Here is a 22,715-nt window from a genome sequence, read left to right as displayed (position 1 = left end):
GGTTTTCAGAGTAAACTACATTGAAGATTATAATAATATGTTAATATGAGTTAAGATTAGGTATTTATGTTTTAATAAGTAATATGTTGACAAAAGCGGCTACAGTTTGTGTTATATAAATTATAAAGTATAAAAATAATATTTGAAATAAAAATTGGGCTAGGTAGCGAGCGGAGCGAGCTCCTTTTTTCATATATACTTAAAAGTGTTAAAGTTATAGGGCCAGTCATTATTGTGCCCTACCCTATCAAATATTGAAATGACGCCCCTGTAAAAATTATTACAACACGCTGTACATATTTACATGACATATTGAATACTATATCGTCTTCCTTAAAAACGGATTCTTAATGTTCAATTACATTTCTATTATTATTAATTTACTCGATAGTCGGTACGACGATACCTGATTCCTTTAAGTAAAACCTTGCGGTGGGACTAATGGGAGTTCACGATTAATTAACCGTAATAATTTTAACGTAGAAAATAAGAAATTACATGAACGACTTGCAGAGAATCAATACAATTCTGCATATTATATATATTTTTAATTATTTCATATTTAAATTTGCTTTGTATTGCCCAACATCAGGTAAGTACACTAAACGTTGTTTTTCAATCATACGATATATTTTTGTAATTGCAACAGAATACCTTCGTCATTTTCAAGAACAATGTCAAGTACTTTAGTTTTATTTCCAATACATCACATTATTACAGTGCAGCGTGTTCAAAAAAAATATACATACCCATTACTCATATTATATTCCATAACAGTTGACTTGAAAATTACTGTAGAAAAAAACCGCTTGATTTGCTGTGGATATAACAAGGGCGATACGGGAGTTTTTGGACACATAGTATGTTATATGGGTATATGATTATTTGTATGATTTTTTTCCGGGGCAAATGTTTCTCAAATGTTTCTCCCGTCAATCAGAGCAGATGATAATATTACGTATTATCTTAACAGTCGGTAATAATAACCAATATAATTGTTATTATTATTATTTATTCGTCCTGAAACTCGAATCTTACACAATAATAATATATTGTATTCTGAAAAATAAATAATACGTTTAACCCCCTTCGAGAGATGTGAGTAGGCAATCGAACATGCGCAGCAGACTGCCGGCATCGCCTTATCAGAAGCGACGAGTGGCAAACGTACCGCCACAGCAGTAATAATTGTTAATGTTATCTTCGCGGACGTGAGCGGCAGGCCAAGGCATTTCATATCGTACTGGATGCGTTTCCTTATCATTACTCGTCGAAGGTCGAACACCTATCAATGTGACGGATCCACAAAAAACCGGGCCCATTGCTCGTGACTCGTAAGTTGCCGAGATTATTAATTATTCTCTATGGTCTATGATATTTTTGTTTATTCTCTCACCGTGACTGCGAATCGCGTCGTCTCCGGACGATGCGCTTCCAGTCGGCACACGGCGGTCGCTCGTACTCGCCGTTTGGCCGTGGTTTGACGGACGTCCGTTCGTCGGTCGATATTGTCGCTGTGACGGTAGTCGTCGCCATGTACGCCTACCACGAAAACGGTCGTCGATTAAGAATGACTCTGCATCCATGTCGTGGCCGACCGTACGTTTGACGGTCGCATGTTTTTCCCAACAACAGTCGATTACGCGTTCCGGAGTTCTGAGCACAAAACTGTAGTAGTAGTTAGATGCCTGACTCGAATGTTACAAAATATGATCCACTATGAGCCGAGCCCTTTGCTCGTAAGTTGCAGAGATTAATTGTACTTCTATTTACGTAACTACTTAATATGTTACTCGAACTGTGACTTGCACCTGCGTCCCTGAGCGATCTGTGTCCCACTAGCAATCGATTGTAGTTGGACGGCAGTTTATTCACCGACCAATATTGTTGTTGTTTGATATTATGGTTTTCCAAATAGCGGTCGATTACACGCCATGTTCATTTCAGAGTTTTGAGCACAAAGGGTGGGCAGATTCTTATTGGGAGTTGGGCGCTTAGTTGCTGTTGAAGCATAGGTTTTAGTCGGGTCTCAGTTTCAAATATTATATTTATTGGTTTTCATGTTGAAAACCATACCACGCCAGTTGGATTCCATGTTAAAATTCATACTTCACTAGTTAGAAACAAAAACATACTACTTTCCATTTCAACAGACTAAGGACTTTCTATAGAATTGGTGAGTGAATGAAATGATTTTATCATATCACGATAACATGTTTAATTTTCTGTGGATCTGGTTGTATTTGAACACACAACTTTATACTTCCAGACCCAATTAGAACAGAATATTTACTTAGCTGTGTTTATTACTTAAACCTATTGAAACGCTAATTATGATTTCATTTATATGCGATATGCCTATTGGGTATTCAAATTCAAAACCCTCACCAATTCACACAGAGTGTTGACCTCCACCACCGTGTGACCACTATTGTTCTTATCACCTATATAACTTGATTTCTGTTTGAGAGTATATTAAATATTAAAGAAAAAGAATACAATGTCATTACAATTTATGATGTATGTGTACTTGTATAATTATTTTTCCTGTTTTTGATAAGGTTCATGCATGTTCTAAAGAAATATTACTGTCAACTGTCTGTACTTAAGGATCTCATTGATGACGTTAGATATTAGCAATGCCGAAAAAAAATCAACGTGGTTGTTACATAGCACAGCTGGCGCGTGTAGTGGAGCTTTTACACGTTTGGTCTGTCAACCATTTGATGTTCTCAAAATACGATTTCAGGTAAATTTAAGTTGGATCCTGGGATTATTTATCTTTAATACTGAGACTACTGGAGTCTTTTAAAAAATAAATAGGTCACTAATAATTATTATTTTAAGCTAAGAGTGCCCAATAAATATTTGAGTAAATCATAATTCATATTTGTAGTTTGATTGTGATAATGTTTTGTTTTGATAGTTTTTAGTTTTTTATTGAGTATTTGGTTTTTAGTTGCAAGTTGAGCCATTATCGAGAAATTCAAACAACTCCAAGTACAAATCTATTTACCAATCAATTAATCTTATATACAAAGAAGAAGGTTTTAAGGCATTATGGAAAGGTCTTTTACCGGGACAATTTTTATCAACTACCTACGGATTAACACAAGTAATTCATTCCTTTCCATTTAAAGTTCAACCTTTTATAAACTTATTTTTTTTTGTGTTAAGTACCTATGTGATTTTGTTACACGGTTTTTATTCACTACATAGTATATACTACTAAGTATTAAGCAATACAAGAATTAGGTTATATTTTACTAGATATTATATTTAATTATTTTTATTTACCAAATAATTTAACTATAAAGTCGCAACTACCTACTTCAGTTATGCTCATGAGCTATTTTATGTTATATTGAAGTACTTAACAAGACTAATATCATTCCACAATCAAGTTTTGTGTAAGTGTCTGGTTGTTATTCCGTGAATGAGTTGGTTAGATATAGTCATAATGAATGAAAATTATATTTATTAAATAACAAAATTACTACCATAAAAATAAAATCAATAAAAAAAGTAGTTTTTGCTATTTGGTTTCCATAATATTTTTAACAAAAGAAGTTCTCACTTTAAATATTCAATATTGTAATTGTATGCAAACTTATAAAACACAAAAAAATTAATTCAGTTTTAATTTGTTGTAGTAATAGGTTAAAAAATCTCTTAAGAATCTTGCTTCATCAATAAATAGATTTCCTTAATTACTTATTCTATACAAAAATAAACTATAGTAATAATTGTTTAAAATTTGTTGTAAATATTATATTTTTAAAAATGGTTAACTTTAGACACACATTTTACATTTAATTTTAATGTAAAATAAGATTGTACAAACTAAATTTTAACATGTAACATTGATAATTATTAAATATTAATTAATATACTTATCAATAGTTGTAGGTAGTCAACGCAACGTGAGATAAATTCGTTATCTCTCCTTTATAAAATATATGAAAATAACCTTTGTTTAATAATACATTTATATTTTTTAAATTATACTATTTACAAGTTGTAACATTTTTCTTATAAATATAATTATTTAAAATAATGTAATATATTAATATATCTATTGCATACTAAATTTATTATTTTTAATGATACTCCTATAGCCCCACATAATAGTAATTACCTAAGAAGATACTTGATATCATCGCTTATCGGATGACATTTTTTTTCTATTATTACTTTTTTCTACCAATGATGTGATAGTAGTATAAAGTACCCGCACAGTTTAATGTCATGCATGTAACTAAAGATTTTATACTACTAGACATGGACTGTGTATGATAACAGAATTGCGAGCGGTGTAACAACATCTTGCAGTGATGAAGGCTGTCTTGATATAATAGTCTATAAATCTATAATATAACTTACCCTACTACTCACGCTAGTGTGCGCATGAGTATTTGAATAATCAAAAAGCACCTTCTATGTTGTTACCCTTTCCATACACTCATTGCTCGTCTATTAATATAAGGTCTATACATGTAAAACAAAACAGTTTTGTATTATTATTTTTAATTTTAAAGTAACAATAAATAATTTTTTAATAAGTTTATGTTTAAAATGTTAAAAAAAAATTAAATATTCATAAAAATTAATCTGTAAATATTTAAGTGTATAACCAAACATTTTGAGTTCATTTAACGAGTTACTTTCAAAAACCAAAATGTACAAAAAATTCCTTTATTTACGTTTTGCTAGCATCTTCACATCATACTATTTTTATTAATAAATAATTTTGCTGTCGACTATTGAGGCTCCATTGTATTTATAATTGCTTGGATGTATAACATAATATTATCTCTTAACTCTAATCTGTAATTTTTTTTATAAAGTATGGTTTTAGTTTCTAGTCTTTCAAAAAACTCTGGCATTACTATCAATAACTGAGAAAGAATTAAATCAGACTTCAAGTGTTCATTTTCTATGTGGCGTTTCGTCTGCCACTGCTGCTACTTTGGTGTCATATCCATTTGATGTTGTGCGCACTCGTCTAGTAGCTCAAAAATCTAATCAAGTAATGTATATATGAATATGGCTAATATATAAGATTTTCAACACAAATTTAAATTAGATAGTATAATATGTAAAATTCAAAATCATTTTTATAAAAGAATGTTAAGTCTCTTAAATAAATAAAATAAAACAAATTACCTATTTAACTTATCATATTATGATTTATGATTTTGACTAATTCTTAATCTAGCCACAGGAACCTTTTAGTGTATTTACTGTATTATAATACATTGGGACTGTATAAATAATCAATTAATCACATGTTTTTTAAAGAAAGAAAAAATCACAGAATACATTTTTATATTTATGTTGTAGATCTATGCAAATATGAGAAGTGTGGCCATATCCATGCATCGGACTGAAGGTGTATCTGCATACTACAGAGGGTTTTTTCCTACCATACTGCAAAATGCTTTGCAAGGCGGATTCCTGTTCATGTTTTATAATACATTTTCTAAGTTTTCCTCTGCGAATACTAGTACTAATACAAGTATGTTATCTGATCAATGCTAAAAATGTTAAATAAAAAAATGTATGCGTTTAACTTTTTTATTTATTTTCCTTATAGCAATTCATGACGACCATATGAACAGTATTAAACAATTTAGTTCTGGATTCATGGCGGGGGTAGCAGCAAAAACAATTGTATACCCACTAGATGTAGCGAAAAAAAGGCTACAATTACAAGATTTTATTCACTCTAGAGATGGTTTTGGCAAGGTAAAGATGTCGTGTTTTACTATTTTATCATTTCTTCCTATATTTAAATACCCGCTGTACCTTGTACTGATATCTAACAACAAATGCCTTCAAAGTTAAAATTTCACATTTAAAACTTGTTTAATTCTATGTTAATCTTTTTTTTAGAAATTTATGTGCAAAGGATTATTGGACTGTATTTATGTGACACTTCGAGAAGAATCTATTAGTGGTCTATTTAAAGGACTGTCTCCATCATTGATCAAAGCTGGGTTCACAACTGCGTTACACCTAACCCTTTACGAGCAAACCTTAGAGTTACTTCAACCTTTAGTCAATAATTATTAGTTATAATAGCTATAAACCAATTTGATTACCATTTATTTTAGAAATGTAGTTAGGAAATATATTACCAAATAATGTACAATTTTTCTTAACATTTATTTGTCTTGTTTTTTAAAACGATTGCTAATTAAAGACCCATATAATTACATAATGTATAGTATTTATAATTGTAATTTGGCGGTGTCCCTAGACATCCGTACAAATCGTTTATTTTCAAACAGTCTGTTTTGCTCATCATTTTTCTCTGACCGATCGTTTTACCTTCCATCTTCGGTACAATGGTTTGTTTTCCTTTGGCAATACTGCAGTAAAAAAAAATCGTTTTTTAAAAGTTGTAAAAACTGTTTATGCATTTGATTAAATTGTAAAAAAAAAAATAATTTGACTGTGATAGTGGTGTCACCACCTCCTACTGAACATTAAACTCAATCATCAAAAACAATAATTTATCAATTATAAGCTAAGTTTTTGTTAGTGTGTTACCACTGTTTAAGAGTAAAAAATATTATTGTTCGAGAAATTATCTCTTTATTTTGATTCTGTAATATATATATATGGAATATTATATATTACTATGAACAATACAATTAAAGAAAATTGTTTTAGTAATTCAAATTTGGCATTTTCAGAATGTGTTCAAAAAATAATTTCCTAATGAAAATCAATGTTAATTAGATACTCTGCTAGAAAATGCCTACTCATGAATAAGGAATATAATATTTTATCATCATTTTAATACATTCAATTTTTTGAATAGAAGAAAATAACTTGCATTTGTTTCCCGAATAGAAAAATTTCAGATTTGGTAGTGGCCTATGCATTATTGTATACATTTCACAATTTATAATTATTAATTACTAAGGCTTGAAACTCGTTGATATTGCATATTTGTTACAAATCATTGTATAGGTATGAACTTAAGTGAGCTATAATTTTGTGTTAGAATATTGTAAGGCTAAACAAAAAGTATTTTAATTTACTATTTTGTATAATAATGCATATTTAATCTTTCATAGCAGTTTTAAGCAGTTTTTATGTCTTTGCATTTTAGTATACATTTTTCTGTAATATGTATACCGAATTGAAGTCTACAACTAATATTTATGAGATAAAACTGATATTGACGGTTTTCATTATGAATTACTATCTCGTTTGTACTTTATTAATAAGTCGAGGGTAACCTGTTAATTGTTATTATGAAACAATTATATTAACTAGGTACATTTCGAAATATAAGCAGGAACTAATTCCGTAGTTTCTAGGTTTCAACTAGGTTAAAGACGCTTTAACATTTTCTGATCGTTCGACTCATAGTAAAATTAATAATTGGGTTTATTATTATTAATGTAATACTATGGTTTGACTTACCTGAAAAAATTTTTGCCATAGTGCATGACACTGTCATAATCGTATTCAAACTGGTAAGTGGTGTTTTTCAAACTTTGCTTATCAAAATTAGAACGATATTCTAGAAAACAGTTATAATTATTGTTATTTAAGTACCTAGGATCCGACGTTAAGAAATGAATAATACTTTCTTAATAACGTACGTGGTATGACGTTTTCAAAATTTATCTTAACAAATTTATCACGGTCGGATCTGGATTGCTCGTGGAAAACGCCTAGGGCGTGTAATAATTCGTGAATAGGTCGTCCGTCGGTACCTAAGCAATTAGCTCCTGTTTCGTCCGGTGGCTGCAGAGACACAACTTGCGGTCCCCCGTAACGGCCCACGTACGACCAACACCTGTATAGTTAAAATGTATTAATTAAACAAAAATTAGCTTGACACAATATTAAAATGAATCGTAACATTTTAGTATGACTTTTTATTTTACGATTGCCAAGTATAATATTTATTCTTTGTACCTACTGGCTATCCAGATACATTATTTTATTTTATTTATCATATGTTTTGAAATATGTCGACTGTTACGATAATAAGTAAGTACCTACTTAGATGTTATTACAATTTATATAATTTTAGTAGGTACCTAGGTTTATATTGTATACAATTATTGATTACACAAATGTTTTCTTCTAATTATTATTAAAATGATTAAAATCGGAAATATTAATCATAACTTTGTCAAAATTCAATGTAAAAAAAATATTATTTTAATATCTATAGAATGGCCGGAGTCAATATAATTCCGTATCTTACACATGTAAAAGTTGCTCAATTTACCCAATGATTTATCACCCTAAACATTTTGTTAGATTGATGATAGATAGATTAGATGTTTGATTGACGTATACATGTCAGATTTTTTGTGCTAAACTCGATAAAATTCAAAATTGCTATAACTAAAACTTTGAGCTTTTTTTTGGTGTAACTCATTAACTAATAATCGTAAGCACTTGTCATTTTTATCCCTTGACTGAAATAGCTCGCTTCCTTGCCACACATATACTACTTCGTATACGTACAACAAAAATCCAAAAGTATACGTTAAAGGTAAGTAAATTATTGTGTAAAGTGAGTAACTTTTGTATACGTACAAGATATGCAATTACGGCGTGCCCTGCATAGGCGTAATTAGGGGGTGGTTGGGGGGGGAGAGGTAGCCACCTAACTTAGCCCCCCTGTCATAATTCCTATGCTCCCGCCAACGGTAGCTACGTTTATACATTTCAATTTTAAAAAATGGTTTTATTTTTTTAATAACATCTGCGAAATTCTTGTTGTTGTTGCTGTTAAACTATAAAATATGTATTAAATATTATCATTACACGTGATGACCCTGTGTCATGACGTATCATGTTGTGTAGTTTTTACTAGATAAGTACATACTTAGAAGTTGTCAATAAAGTAAGCACAAAAATAGTCGTCATCTAGTATTAGAATTTAGAATAGACTCGTGATTTTATTTTAGTAACATTAATGTATAAATAGTTAATGACGATAACTAGTAACACGATTACTGGTCGATGATCACCGCCTTGCCGAATACTTAGTACTATCATACAGGGGTTCGCTAAAAACAGAATTAGATTTTTTATTATTTCATTACATTATCATCGTCCTTCGATATTCATAAGTACAGCGATTGTGTGCTTGTGTCTGATAGTTTGTATTCTGGTCAACGTCGTTATTATTATAATAAATTAGTCGATTTTTCTTTTTTATGTTTTCAAGATGTATTAAACAAATGAAACTGAATAAAAATCAGAAATTTTGTTATTTAATCAAATAGGTAATAGAAAAAATTAACTGTTACCTATCAAGGAAATTTAAAGTGGTTAAAAATATTATTCAAAAATTTGTTCTTCCGAATTTTTATAAAACGTTACATATTCTATCACTTCTTGTTCCAACAAGTTCAGCTTCTAGTGATAGAACATTTTCAGCAATGCGTCGAATAAATAAATAACTTTATGAGGTCAACTATGTGTTACCTACCAAATCTCTAATGTTTATTATAGCTAAGGATATTGAAAGAGTTTTATCAAATGTTCTCACTAAGGAAGACATTTTAAAAAGATTTGCTAATATTGAGTGGAGGCTTAAACCATAATGACTAGTGTATTATTATAATGTTACCCATATAAATTATTTAACTTTCACTTATGTTTACGCGTATGGTGCCTTGTTTAATGAAGTGCGTTACGCGTATTTTTGAATAATGTAAGTAGACATTTTTTAACTTATACTACTTTTTTTAGTGTTGAAAATTCTTTCAAATTAAAAAAATATTTTTTGTGTTTTATGGTTTGTGCTTCTTTAAGTATCTGGTAATCTTGGAAACTACTAAACTAATAAATTGACACCATCAAATATCCTTTGAGATTCGGGGAGTGTTTATTTATCTTCTTCTTGTTTTTACCCATATAGGTTGTTAAAGAGTAACCACGCGGGAATTTAATTTTGGTTCATGAACATCGAACATTAATTTCCCACGGGTAAAATTAATCTATCTTTCTAGTTTCTATCGTCTCAATTTTGCTTCAGCTGAAATATAATATTATATGAACAAAATAACAATAATTATAGTCTTATGATTTTAAACTCCATAATTCTGAACATATTTTTATCGAAACACAAAAGACACTTAAGATTGGCATTCGTTCTTATGTGTACACACAGATACATACAAAATATGTCCATAAATTAATGATGTAAATCATGGTTTAAAATAATAAAAGTAGCTAATTGTAATAACTCATAGTAATTTTGTTCATACCTAAGTATTTGATTTGAATTTTGGTTTTTTTACACTTATTTGCAAACATCTTTACATGCAATATTTCTACTAATAATTTATTATAATAGTTATATACTCTTGATATACTCTGTAACCAATGGTGCTTAATTAAACAAATTTTAAATTTCGTGAGCCAGAACAAAATGCATGTGGGATTGTGCGAGCCACCTTTAAACCACCTAGTGGGTTGAACATGAAGGAACAAACTCTCTCAGAGGCCCAAGAAATCTATTGAAACAATTTTAATCTAAAACGGTTCAGTAGTTTTTGAGTCTATAGCGGAAAAACAGACAAACATTCATTTTTATATACCTATTGTACCTACCTATATATATATAAAGCGAGCAAGTGGGTAATGCTTTGCTGTAAAGTAGGTGTCTAGAAGTCACTCACTGTAATGGATGTGTTAAACTTGAATTCAATGAACTATTATCTAACATCATTATTCATTGCACAAGAAAAACAATTCTGATCGAAGATGGTATCCCGGCCTATACTACTAAGTATATTTTATGATATCATTGTGATTAAAGTAATTTATTTTACTGTTAGGCATTAGTATTACAGTAGTTTAAATTCATTTTTGTCAAAGAATTTCATTTGTAATTGTCATTGTGTGTATAAAATATAATAATATATTCTAAAAGTTTCAAGTACCCACAAATAATATTTTTAAATAACAACAAAATAATTAAAATCGTCTTTCTTCGTAAATATCTCATTTCGTCCAAATTTGAACCTAAAATAACTATTAAAAAAACTGTGTTTATATATTTTTAGATTTTTTTTACAGTATAAAAATATTTTTTTTTAATTTTATAGAACATTTTAAAAATTTAACAGATTATGATGAATTTTGTAAAAATTTGAACTTTAAATGCTTTTAACAATTAAAAAATAATTATGTATCCTTAATATTTTGCAACTTTAGTTATAACGACTTATGAGGAACCTTGTAAAAAAATTTCAAATTTTTTTACCAACGGAATTTTTTATTGACATTCATAAAAAAAACTAATCAAAAAAAATGAAAATTTCTGTAATAACTCAAAACGAGTCTTTGAAATTTGTATCATGTGTAGAAAATGATAATTTGAACATTTGATAAAAATTCAAAAATCTTTGATTTTTAGTTTTTGAATTACAACAGAATAAGAAAATCATTCTATCTTCTATGAGAATTCTAGCGCATATTATCAATGTCATAAAAATTTGAACTTCAGATACTCATAAATTATCTAGTATTTATGCTTAACTTTTTTTTAACTTCCTCTAACAAACAGTTATGACAGACACAAGAGAAAATAAAAACACTTATTTTAAATACTAAATTTAGTACATTCATTGTTCCGCTCAGAATCTAAAATGGATGTATATTTGTAGCTTATATATTTAAAGACTACTCTATCGATCTTATGGTTTCATTTTTATACGACTATACTTCATGATACTACTTATTATTCTTATTCGTAAAACAAATCGCATAATATTTTGTACAACATATTATTATTATGTATAATATGTATAAATATAATCACCCAGAAGGATATTTCACTGGCCATATCAGCAAATAATCCTTTTCTTTTCCGGTCCATGGCACGAATTTGATGCAAGTCAGAAAGTTGATCGTCCTGATTGCTTGGTATATTAGAATCCGGTGTTCGGTTTCTACAACGGTAAGACAAAAAAATATTATCCCGATATCAAAATAAAAACTGCGTTGATGATTCAATCCATCGTATATTAACATGTCGCGATCGGTACGAAATTATTTTCAAACATTATATTATATGGTACAATGAAAATAAATCAATTTATAAATATGACGATTATTAAAATGCTATTATTGCATGCATACCGTAAAGCGGACTGATCAAATATGGCACGGTACGGTTGAGCCAGAGTTTCTCCGGGAAAATATCCCATCGCAGGCCTACTCGCCAATAATCAAAAATCTGTAAATTCAAGTACAAGATTACATGTTAAACGTAGCAAGATCTAGTGAAACTATATGCGAGACTAGTCGATCGATGCCACACATGACTGGTGCAGTATGCTTACCTCGTTATTCATCGCCATGTCTCCTTGAAAAAGGCCCGGTCTTACCTCCGGATCGATGTCCTCCTCAAACTGGAGACCATCCACATCATCTCCTCTTATATTATATCCGGCTGTAAATCATAATTTTGCAAACACATTAATGTAAGCACAAGATATACTACTACAGTATATAATACATTAAATATTAATACTATGTTCCTATTTTACAAAATATCGTCAAATTTATTGATTTATTTGATATTAGATTATACCATTCAAACATGGCCCGAGATAAATAAGTAAACTTAGCTACTTTTATTATATGAAATACAATATCATTTACATCTTTTTTTATTAGAATATTCTGATTTGGAAAACATAATATTATTATACTTGATATGTTAGTATAAATTAAAAATACATGCATGCATATTATATATTATACGTGCATGGTCATACGGTACGTCGGTATACATACACACACCTAATAAATATTGCTTGAACAATGTTCATAATACTTGGGTATCTCCAAGACCACAATAACAGAAGTCTGGTTTCTACTACACTGTGCCGTATGTCATGTGATGAATGTATAGTAGTATGAAAGATGTATTAATTGAATGGTTTAATAAAATGTAATGGGTCACTTAATCATGTTTAAGGGATCATTAGCACGCACTATTGATTCGTTACAAGCTAAGTAATAATTCATACAACCCGGTATCAATATGTAGCTAAGGAACAACATGTGGCCAACGATCGATAGGTACTTATAAGCGGAATATTAGGTAAGTACTAGGGTGGTCCTTATTTTTCATTTTTTATTTTTTTCAAATTACCCCCCCTAAAAAGGTTCAATTACTAACAAAAACCATACAAAAAAGTTTCGTGCACATTTTTTAATTTTAACCCGTGCCGCAAAAGCTCTAAAGTTATAAAAATAGAACATTTTCAATATTATTAATTTTTTTTGATATTCTTAAACATAACTCAGGAAATAAATATGCTACAAAAAAAATCGTTAATACATAAATGATAGACAACTAAATTTACAAAAATTTGTTTCGTATATATTAGTTTCCAAATATTTTAATCGAAAAGTTAAAAAGAAAATAATCTTGAAAATAGAGATATTTCCAGTAACATAGTATACAAATAATCATGAAAACAATTTACAATAAATAATAACATAATGACTTAACATATCTTTAACATATTTTAAATATAAATGATACAACTAAATTTATGACTGTTTAACTTGTGTTAACTTACTAAGTACCTATATTATAATTTATAATAAATTAATAATTTAATAACTAATAATATAATAATATAAATCTAAATTCAATAAATTTAACAGTTTAGTGAAAATCTGCAGGGTAAAGCATTGTATAGCGGTACCTACTTTAAATATCAGAGATTAAATCTAACTTACTTAATTAGGTAATTAATTACTGAGTTAGGTACTCTATCATAAGCGCAACTGGGGAGGGCTCGGGGGCTTAACTTCCGACAACTATTCATAAGCTCCTCAAGATAAATTAACCTTTGAACTCATACAATATAAATTCAAAATTAAGAAATAATAATAAAGTATTTACTATATTTCTCGGCAAAATAATGTACTTGACACTTACAAATTCACCACTAATACCAACGATATCGCCACGCATATCCCGGAGGAAGTGGGGATTAAGGGGTCGTGACGACTCCTCACTCATAATTGAGCGTCATTTTCAGTCACCAGGTCACCTATACTTTCAATTTGCTTCTAACCATAAAATAGTTTTAAGACTTCTGTAAAAACAAACAATTAGGTACAAATAGAAAAAAGTGTGTAAGGGGATGTCGCTCCGCTATACATTAGTTGTCTAGGCGCTAGAAGGTCGCTATAGCCTATAATGGATAGTATTAAATTATAATTCAATGATATAATATCATTGTATACTAAAAACGATTCTGAGCGGAGATGGTATATTGGTATGTCAGTCTAGGATATTTTTATTTTTTGTTATTACTTATCATTAATACGGTAGCCGGTGAGTTTAGTTTTTAGATTTTTTGGTTACAGAATTAATTACTTATGTAGTACATTGTTTTAAATTTTCAATCCTTAGCTATAAAAGTTTAATATTTAATACATTTTTAATCACAAAATCTTTTCAATTTACAATTTGAGAAATTTTTTCATAATTTTAACCTCTAATGATTATAAAACAAAAACGCACCTATGTATTTTTAATATTTTTCAACTGCTATTGTAATTTGTAACAATTTATCAAAAGTCTTGTATTAAATTTTTATGCTTTTGGACCCAACCAATAAAATGTTATTGTCATTTATAGAAAAAAAAACTAAAAATGAAATAAAATTGAAAATGTCTGTAAACAGCTCAAAACGAGTGGAAATATTTTGAAAATCAATTACACGAATTGATAAAATAAACATATGGTTTATATTTTAAGTGTCTACAGTTATTCGTTTTTGAAATCCAACAAAATAAGAAAATCGCTACATCTACAGAAATCGAGTGAATATCCAATGTTGTAAAAATTTCAACTTCAAACAATCATCAAAATTTAATTTGACTTTCCGGTAGAATTTTTTTTATAAAGATAGACAAACTTATAAGGAATCTTCTATCAAATTTTTAAATCTTAGATATAAAAAGAAAATTTCTTATGAATTTCTAACTCAAAATAATTTGTTGATTTTCGGGATTTTCACAAATTTTGTCAAAATTCTAAATTCAAATGCTCATAAAAAATTACTGTTTATAAACGCTCAACTTTTTTTTTAATTTCCACATAATATAAACGATAGTACATTTTTATGCATTTAAATTTCAATGTTAATATTTTTTAATTCTGATACCTAATATACTGGGTACATTAATTTATTTATGTGCAAAACCACAAAACACCTCAAAGACCTTTACATAGATACATTATAAATGACGTAATAATGTGAATAATAAACTATATACATAGGTAGGTATATGTTATATGTAAGCTACCCACTAATAACAAACAAATTTATAATCAGTGCTAGTATTAGCGTGGTATTTGGGTCTCTATTGCCGCTGGGACCAAATTATATTACTAGCAACTATATTATATAGATACAAATATTTCAAACAACAACGAAAAAAAATATTAATTTTTTCAAGATATTGAGCATTACTGGGAATACTAGCTGTATACGAAATGTCCAATAGGTAATGGATTTTTACCACCGTTAACATAAAACTATATAATTATATACCTCCTGGTGTAGTTTCCCACTTTTTCCCCAAACATTATAATTTATATTTAAATCAAATACGAAAATTTGTATACATTCACCATTTGCAAATATTATTTTTGTTGGTCGGTAGTATTTGTATATAACTTTTTTTTTTTAGTGTTTTATTATAGTCATAATATAATATATTATAAATACATAAATTGTTACGGAAGTTCAATTTGTTGGTACCTAATTAAATGTAATCACGAATCACGCCTTTAAAAATTGTAACATAATACTTTATTGTTGAGAGAATTTTTTTGTTTGGTCAGTCACCTGAGTGTTAAAAAGTAACTTAATTACAATTTACAATTAAAGTTAGGTACTTCTTATTTTTTATTTTCAAAAATATCACTGGAGATTAATATTTACCAATGTTGTCAATATATTAACTAAGTAATGACTTATGATAATCAATAATATATAATTGAATAAAACGTTTTTTTAAGAACTAAATAAAGCAATACACATCTTTTAACACATTTTATTCTTTATTTTAAAGAGTATATTTTGTGGTTTTTTTTTTATTAAATTTGGTAGGCCGTAAGGTAATATAATATGATATTGTGCCAGTCTAACTCTAAACCTTGATAAATAATTAGTGTTATTGATCGCCTTTTATATGGCGATGAAAATACATATTTCTGCTCCCATATTATTATCTCGTTCTTCAAGACCTATACGGTAACGATGTATAAAGAACTGCAGAAGACAGAACCGACTCGGTGAACTATTCTTTTATCCCCGCCATCGTTAAATTTCTAATTTCGTCCAAATTTGAATTTAAACTATCTATAAAAAAATTTTTGTCAAGATTCTAACTTCTGACGCTCATAATAAATTTTTGTTGATTTAAGCTCCACTTTTTTTAAAAAAAAATTTACCAATAAAAAGTTAACAGGAACATAATACATAAATTTTAAATTTTTCGACTCATTGAAATTATTTTTATCGACAATAATTTTAAAAAACTTATAAAAATCGACATTTTCTTATGCCTATAAAAAGATAAAAAAATGTCGGTATATATACCTAGTAAAGAAATAAGAGGTATAGGTATAGTCAAGGTATATATAGAAAATGCTAATATGCACATTAATTGAAAATTATACGTATCTACGGTTTATTTTTTTTAGGATACACCAAAAACCAAAATCGATTTGGTCAAAATCTTTTTGCGTTTTTCAAACACTTTTGAAAACTACTGGAAATTTTCAATGCCGACCTCATCTTAAATGCACCAACTAGATTTTCTTTCCCAGTTTCTCAGCAGAAAAGATACTTAAGTTAAAAATCAAAGCATAATTTCTATTAGAAAAGTGTTAACAAACAGAAAAAAAAACATACATCAATGTGGAATAAGCACATTCAGTGCTCCGCTCAGAATCTAAAATGAGGGTGAGCAATGAGCATATTAATGCTTGGCGAATCAACCTGTATAATATACGTTGTTGACGTAGGACGTAGGTACTGCAGAACATTTTTTACGTTCTGCCGTAGTGTGGCAAATATATTATGCATAAATTATATATTATACACTTTTGGCATATTTAAACAAATTTGCGAATTTATATACCATACATATAAAACACGTACGTCCTCGAAACCACCTTTCCCTCGACTACATCGCACAACCACTCTTATTATAATTTGCTAAAAGCGCTTTCTCCGAGTTTAATATAATAATATATATTATAATCATAATCATAAATTACACAAATATGTATATTCTTATGAGTTCTACCTGATTTAAAACGTGATCGATCGGTGTACATTTGTCGGATTCGTGCTCAAATGGTTTTTTTCTCCATCATTTATTAGCCGGAAACCGGAGTAAACGAGAAAAGGTGTCACATCGAAAACATCACCAATTCAACATGTATAGACAACACAATATAAATGATATACACCAGTGAATCTGAACAAATTCAGTATTTATATATACATTTTTGTATATATTTTTATATTGTATTTTAGATTTTGACTGGAGCGATAATCAAACATGTAATGACTAAAATTATCTTTACAATTTCGACAACATGTGATTTGTATGTGAAAACATGTTTGCTGGCAGAACAATTAATGCTTCAATAATCAACTTCGATGAATGTTTCAGGTAGAAAACTGAATATTTACTTTGATAAGATATTTTTCAGTTTGTTTAACTCGGGGGAGAAAAATACGACAATTGGTTAAAATGTATATATCAATTATTTTAATTATTAAAATAATTGTTTGGTACATATTTATCAAACAGTTAGACCTTCGCTAGTCCTCTCAGAATCTAGTACACTATCAAAAATCCGTGCCCTTGACTTATTACCTACCTAACGGATTTTTTTATTTACTTAGTTCTATACATTTTTTATTATGTTACATTTGTATTATGTTTTCAGCGGGGAGGGTTTAGAGAAAATCGGTAAATGCATAAAAGTAAATAAATACTTATATAATATTATATGGTACGGTTTCTAGGGCGATGAGGAAAAAAAAATGCGAAACCTCATTTTCCTTAAAGAAAAAAACGATCGATTCATAAATATAAATTATAATATTTATACTGATATTATTAGCATAAATTCAGTCCCGTTATACAGGTTATACTATATATTATAATACATACAATATGTACTTGTTATTTATATATTATACCTATTTATTTTAAACGCAATACTTCCACAAACCGTTCAATCCGAACACTGTTGAATATTTTTAAATTTGATTTTTAGCGAATAACTATATAATTATATTGTAGGTCTATACAATTCTCGTTAAAATTTAATGTATAATAACCGTATGCGAATAAAAATCATTAATTTAAACGATATCAATAGTTTCAGAGGATGTCATACTACACACACAATATGATACACGTATAATATATTATGTTGTTCCCCGCGTCTTACAAAACACACCAAATTTACATTCAGCAGAACCAATATTTTGTGTATCCACTCGTTAGCTTTAATATCAGACTGAATTGAAGTAAACCTTCGTAAACCTTATAGGTTTGAATATCGTAGTACGTAGGTTAGTTTGTTTTTAGTATATTTTAATTTTAAAGCGAGTGATACCTATGTCAAATAATACAATTTAAATATACTCATAACTCACTTTAAAATTGAAATATCAACAAAATTGTATGAGGTTCCCTATGGATTTAATTTCCCTATAATTCAATTTATTATTTAAGTTATTAATAGAAATTTGGTTCTGTTGAATGCAGATTTGATATACCTCTGAATTGAAAACCAAAAATAACGATAGCGAAAAAATCGTAATAAAAAGTAATAGGGACCGTTCACCGTACACATGGTAACCACCCTTTTACCGCACTGGTACCCACTGGTAGGAAAAGGAATCTAGGTCAAAATATCCAATTTTAAAAAGTAGAAAAATGTTATCATAAATAAGCACAAATATTTTGAAACGTTGGTATACTGCTCAAATAATATTAAAAAAATTGAAGTTAAAATATAAAATAATTCAATTACGTAGATAATAGATTAGCAGATAAATAAATACCACTATATTTTCTAATAAAAATTAAGTTAAATTTTTTGTAGAAAATAAATAAATGTACACAGAATTTATGAGTCGATTATTTTTTTACATAATATGGTAATATATTGTAAATATGTTAAGGAACTATAGAAGCTTGCAGCTCATGTCAATAGAAAATAATTTAGCAACCAATCCGGTTTCTATATATTTATATATATCTCCCCTTCAATACACCCCTGATTTGAGCTTTTAAATTTTGTTAAAAGCTTATAATAATAATAATAATGAAAATTACAATATATTATGTAATATTACTAAAGCTCAGCAAGCTGAGCTCATAGATCGACTGCTGTATACATACACGCTTGATAAAGGAGTTATATTGCTATTAAAGTAATGTATTTTACTATAAGTACCCAGTACTTAATATCTAGATTGAATTAATTTTAAGGGATAATTTTATAATTTATTATTTGAGCCTATTTTATTAGAAATTAAAGTGTTATATACTAATTTATGTGATTGAATTATTTTACATTTTATTTTATTGTTTTTTAAAATGTTTGTGTTTATTTATAGAAATTTTTTTCTACATTTTTAAATTTGGATATTATGACCATTGGATATTTTGTCCTTGGATATTTTGACCGATTACCTAGGAAAAGTTATACGAGCGAAAAAATAAACGCAACGCACTTATTATCTACCTATTTTCGCTACGTTCGCATCGCAAGCAGTGCACACGAATTCATATATCTAATTTATTATGATTTATGGGTACTTTTCGGTCATCGTACCTGTGATATCTGTCGATCTTTATTGGTTGTCACTAATGGCACGTACAGTGGCCGACCCAGACGACTATAAGATTATAATTAATTATAAATTCAGTCAGTGTTTATTGCGACGTTGAGTTGCGAACTAATGAACTTATACTTAATGTATATAATAAACATATTAATATATAAATCTTATATTATTGATTCGTCTAGAAATATTACAGTACCTACTTCCAACTGTTTAAGTAGTTACCTATTTGTTAAATAAGTATTTGTTGTGAGATATATGAAGGCAAATCAAAAAATATATAACTGGAGTAAACACTTAAAATATTGAACTTTATTATTTATAGAAATTGGCTAACTTATACGTTCGGAATAAATTAACTCTCGGGAACTCATCGGTGTATACAATGTTATGTTAGTTTCCACCCATGTGGATTTCTCTAACACAAAAAAAAACAAAAGTTGGTACTATCTAACTTTTTATTTACTCAAATAATAATAGTGATTAGAACATGCTACATGTCTCCTTTAAAAATATATTTGTACCGTAGCTATAACTGTTTACAGTTTTATATTCATATCCTACATATTATTTATTTACCGTTACAGTTTATTTACTATAATTGATCAACAAGTACCTAACTATAACAACTATATCCACCGCATGTGCGTTCTCAAATAACAAATTGAACCTAAAAGAAATACGATAAACAGTAGTTAGGATAGTACCTATACCTCCCTACCCATAACCTATGTACGACAACCGGATCGAGATTTCCGCCGACAGTCGATCGGCCCCAAGAGGCCACCCGCTATGTAATAATTACCGAAAAGTACCACGATTATATTATTATGTTGCGTATCAACACGAAATACTGAAAAATAATTTTTAAAAAACTGACCTTGGGAGGACGGCACCGGAGGATGTAAAACGTCCGGCACGCTGGGCAATATCAGATTGATGTTCCTGCACTGGACGACTATTCGGGTCGACTGCAGCAGAGTTCCCATCAACAGTAGACGCCACATACTATATAATATTACATATACACCTAACGTATACGTTTGTCGTAGTCGTCTTTGCGTCCGTCGTCCCTACACATGCGATTTCGGGTATGGAGGTGTCACCTTTATTATCTATATCCTATATATTATGAATTATATCATAAAATAAATAGTAGTGGCGGTCTTCGGCGCGGCTCTACCTCCGTCTCTGCAGGGCGGCGCTGGGCGGTCGTCCGGCGGCACGGCCGTGCAGCATCACTGCGGCGGACTGCAGTAAACGCGGTAGCAGTAACAAAATACACGGTGTGTTATATACCTGGCAAACTGCACCTACCGTTACCGCTGTATATATTCGCCGCGCGATATATATTGTTATTACAATAATATCGCGTACCTAGGTATATTACGCGAGCGGCGGCGGCGGCGGTGGCGGCGACAACGGGCCGGGCGTGCAGTGGACAGACGCGCGCGAGACGGAACGGTCGGGAGACGGAAGACTACTGACGGCTCGTTAGAGGTTTAACGATTGATATATAAACGCGGACGCTCGCGCGTGTCTACCTATATAATATGATGTGTGGTGCGCGCGTAGTGTGATCAAATCGACCAGGATGTGCGTGTCGATTTCGACGTACACATGCACACACGTGTATACAGGGTGATTCGCCGTGCGCGATCACCCCCGTTTTCCCCGTCGACGCGACGCATATTTTATTCGAATCGTGATTTTTCTGAATTTTCAAGCGTCTATGGGTAGGCACTAACAGTTGTAGGTAGGTAAACCAGGTCATTTTACCCGCCTACGCGGACCGTTTTCAGATGTTCGGATTTGTTGTACCGTGTCCTGGGTTCAGTGTGTCGCGTGATGGGAGTTGTGCGGCGAAAAAATGTTAGGTAAACATGCAGTTAAAATAGTTAAATTCTACATTGACTTGTTTTTGTAAACCTGTGTAGGTATATAACTGGTCAATAAGATCATAATAATATGAACTCGATAATATCTGTATCATTAGTTATAACGATTGATAACCTGCAATTTATTACTATCTTATTTTACATTTACATTTCTCGCACTTGTGAACCAAATATTAATAAAATGATGTTATTGTTCACGTCAAAATGATATTGCAATGAGGAGTCGCTCAATTTGATGAATGGCAAAAAAAAAAATATTTGTAAAATTTACCTTACCGTCAATATTTACCAAATCCCGATTTCCCATCTCTAGTCCAGTGGCATATGAACTACTTTGAAATGAAAACCACTCATTTTTTATTTCAAAATAGTTTGTTTTTTTTTTTGAAAAAAGTTCTTGTATATAAATCATTTGAATTTGAGTTATTCCAGAGTTATAAACTACTTTTACTAAGGCTAATTTTAGTATTACGAGGATAATGGGTTTATCTGAAATTAAAAATAAATGCAATTTGTGTACATTTATTAGTTATTATGCTCTGACCGTTTTTACTGGTTGTTAATTTGTACCCTGTACTCTGTAGGTAGGTCGTACACTCGTACCTACTATCCTAGTATCCTACTATAATTTTCAAATCATCATAGTCTCTAAATCTTAAAACTTTTTATCGTAAGCTATAGTACCCTTAGTGATTAAGTTTAATAATTAAAATTCATACTCGATCGAATTTCGATTTAAATACGCCTAAAATTTAAAAAAAAAACAGCAATAATGTACCTACAGTCAAAAAAACTGATTCTCATTTGTAAAAGAAATTAGTTTTCATCGATACAGCGCTGCAGGACACTTTTAGAGTGACATCAAAGTGTTTGAAAATGTAATATGGACTTATGACTTTTGAGT

At 29.6% G+C, this 22,715-nt stretch overlaps 2 protein-coding genes across 4 annotated transcripts; one reads left to right on the top strand and one right to left on the bottom strand.

The window, feature by feature from the left end:
* Positions 1-1,203: 1,203 nt before the first annotated feature.
* LOC111027693 (mitochondrial thiamine pyrophosphate carrier-like) lies at positions 1,204-6,168 on the top strand. 3 transcript variants are annotated; one of them, XM_022306106.1, is made up of 7 exons: positions 1,204-1,334; positions 2,562-2,749; positions 2,960-3,115; positions 4,859-5,029; positions 5,344-5,518; positions 5,597-5,748; positions 5,896-6,168. In XM_022306106.1, exons 2-7 carry the CDS (start codon positions 2,621-2,623, stop codon positions 6,073-6,075), a joined length of 963 nt encoding a protein of 320 aa, XP_022161798.1. In that variant the 5' UTR covers positions 1,204-1,334; positions 2,562-2,620; the 3' UTR covers positions 6,076-6,168. The 3 variants fall into 3 exon arrangements, with proteins under 3 accessions (XP_022161798.1, XP_022161799.1, XP_022161800.1); XM_022306107.1 differs by lacking the exon at positions 1,204-1,334 and adding an exon at positions 1,346-1,739; XM_022306108.1 differs by lacking the exon at positions 1,204-1,334 and adding an exon at positions 1,765-2,176.
* Positions 6,086-21,408, bottom strand: LOC111027694 (astacin-like). The gene is made up of 7 exons (XM_022306109.1): positions 20,794-21,408; positions 12,339-12,448; positions 12,136-12,232; positions 11,816-11,945; positions 7,623-7,819; positions 7,441-7,540; positions 6,086-6,374 (listed from the first exon to the last, which is right to left on the bottom strand). The coding sequence occupies exons 1-7, from the start codon at positions 20,918-20,920 to the stop codon at positions 6,200-6,202; spliced, it is 936 nt and encodes a 311-aa protein (XP_022161801.1). The 5' UTR covers positions 20,921-21,408; the 3' UTR covers positions 6,086-6,199.
* Positions 21,409-22,715: the final 1,307 nt, after the last annotated feature.

Source organism: Myzus persicae, unplaced genomic scaffold (assembly GCF_001856785.1).
Source record: "Myzus persicae strain clone G006 unplaced genomic scaffold, MPER_G0061.0, whole genome shotgun sequence".
Classification (NCBI taxonomy): Eukaryota; Metazoa; Arthropoda; class Insecta; order Hemiptera; family Aphididae; genus Myzus; species Myzus persicae.
The sequence above is the reverse complement of the archived record's forward strand: the minus strand, read 5'-3'. Positions and strand labels throughout refer to the sequence as shown.

Excerpts from the sequence above, each read along its gene's own strand:
- LOC111027693 (XM_022306106.1), top strand. The coding sequence starts at position 2,621 with ATGACGTTAGATATTAGCAATGCCGAAAAAAAATCAACGTGGTTGTTA. Across the intron at positions 2,750-2,959 it reads TTCTCAAAATACGATTTCAG|TTGCAAGTTGAGCCATTATC; the intron begins GTAAATTTAAGT and ends TTTGGTTTTTAG. Across the intron at positions 5,030-5,343 it reads TAGCTCAAAAATCTAATCAA|ATCTATGCAAATATGAGAAG; the intron begins GTAATGTATATA and ends TTTATGTTGTAG.
- LOC111027694 (XM_022306109.1), bottom strand. The coding sequence starts at position 20,920 with ATGTGGCGTCTACTGTTGATGGGAACTCTGCTGCAGTCGACCCGAATA. Across the intron at positions 12,233-12,338 it reads ACATGGCGATGAATAACGAG|ATTTTTGATTATTGGCGAGT; the intron begins GTAAGCATACTG and ends TTGAATTTACAG. Across the intron at positions 7,541-7,622 it reads TTTTGAAAACGTCATACCAC|AATATCGTTCTAATTTTGAT; the intron begins GTACGTTATTAA and ends ACTGTTTTCTAG.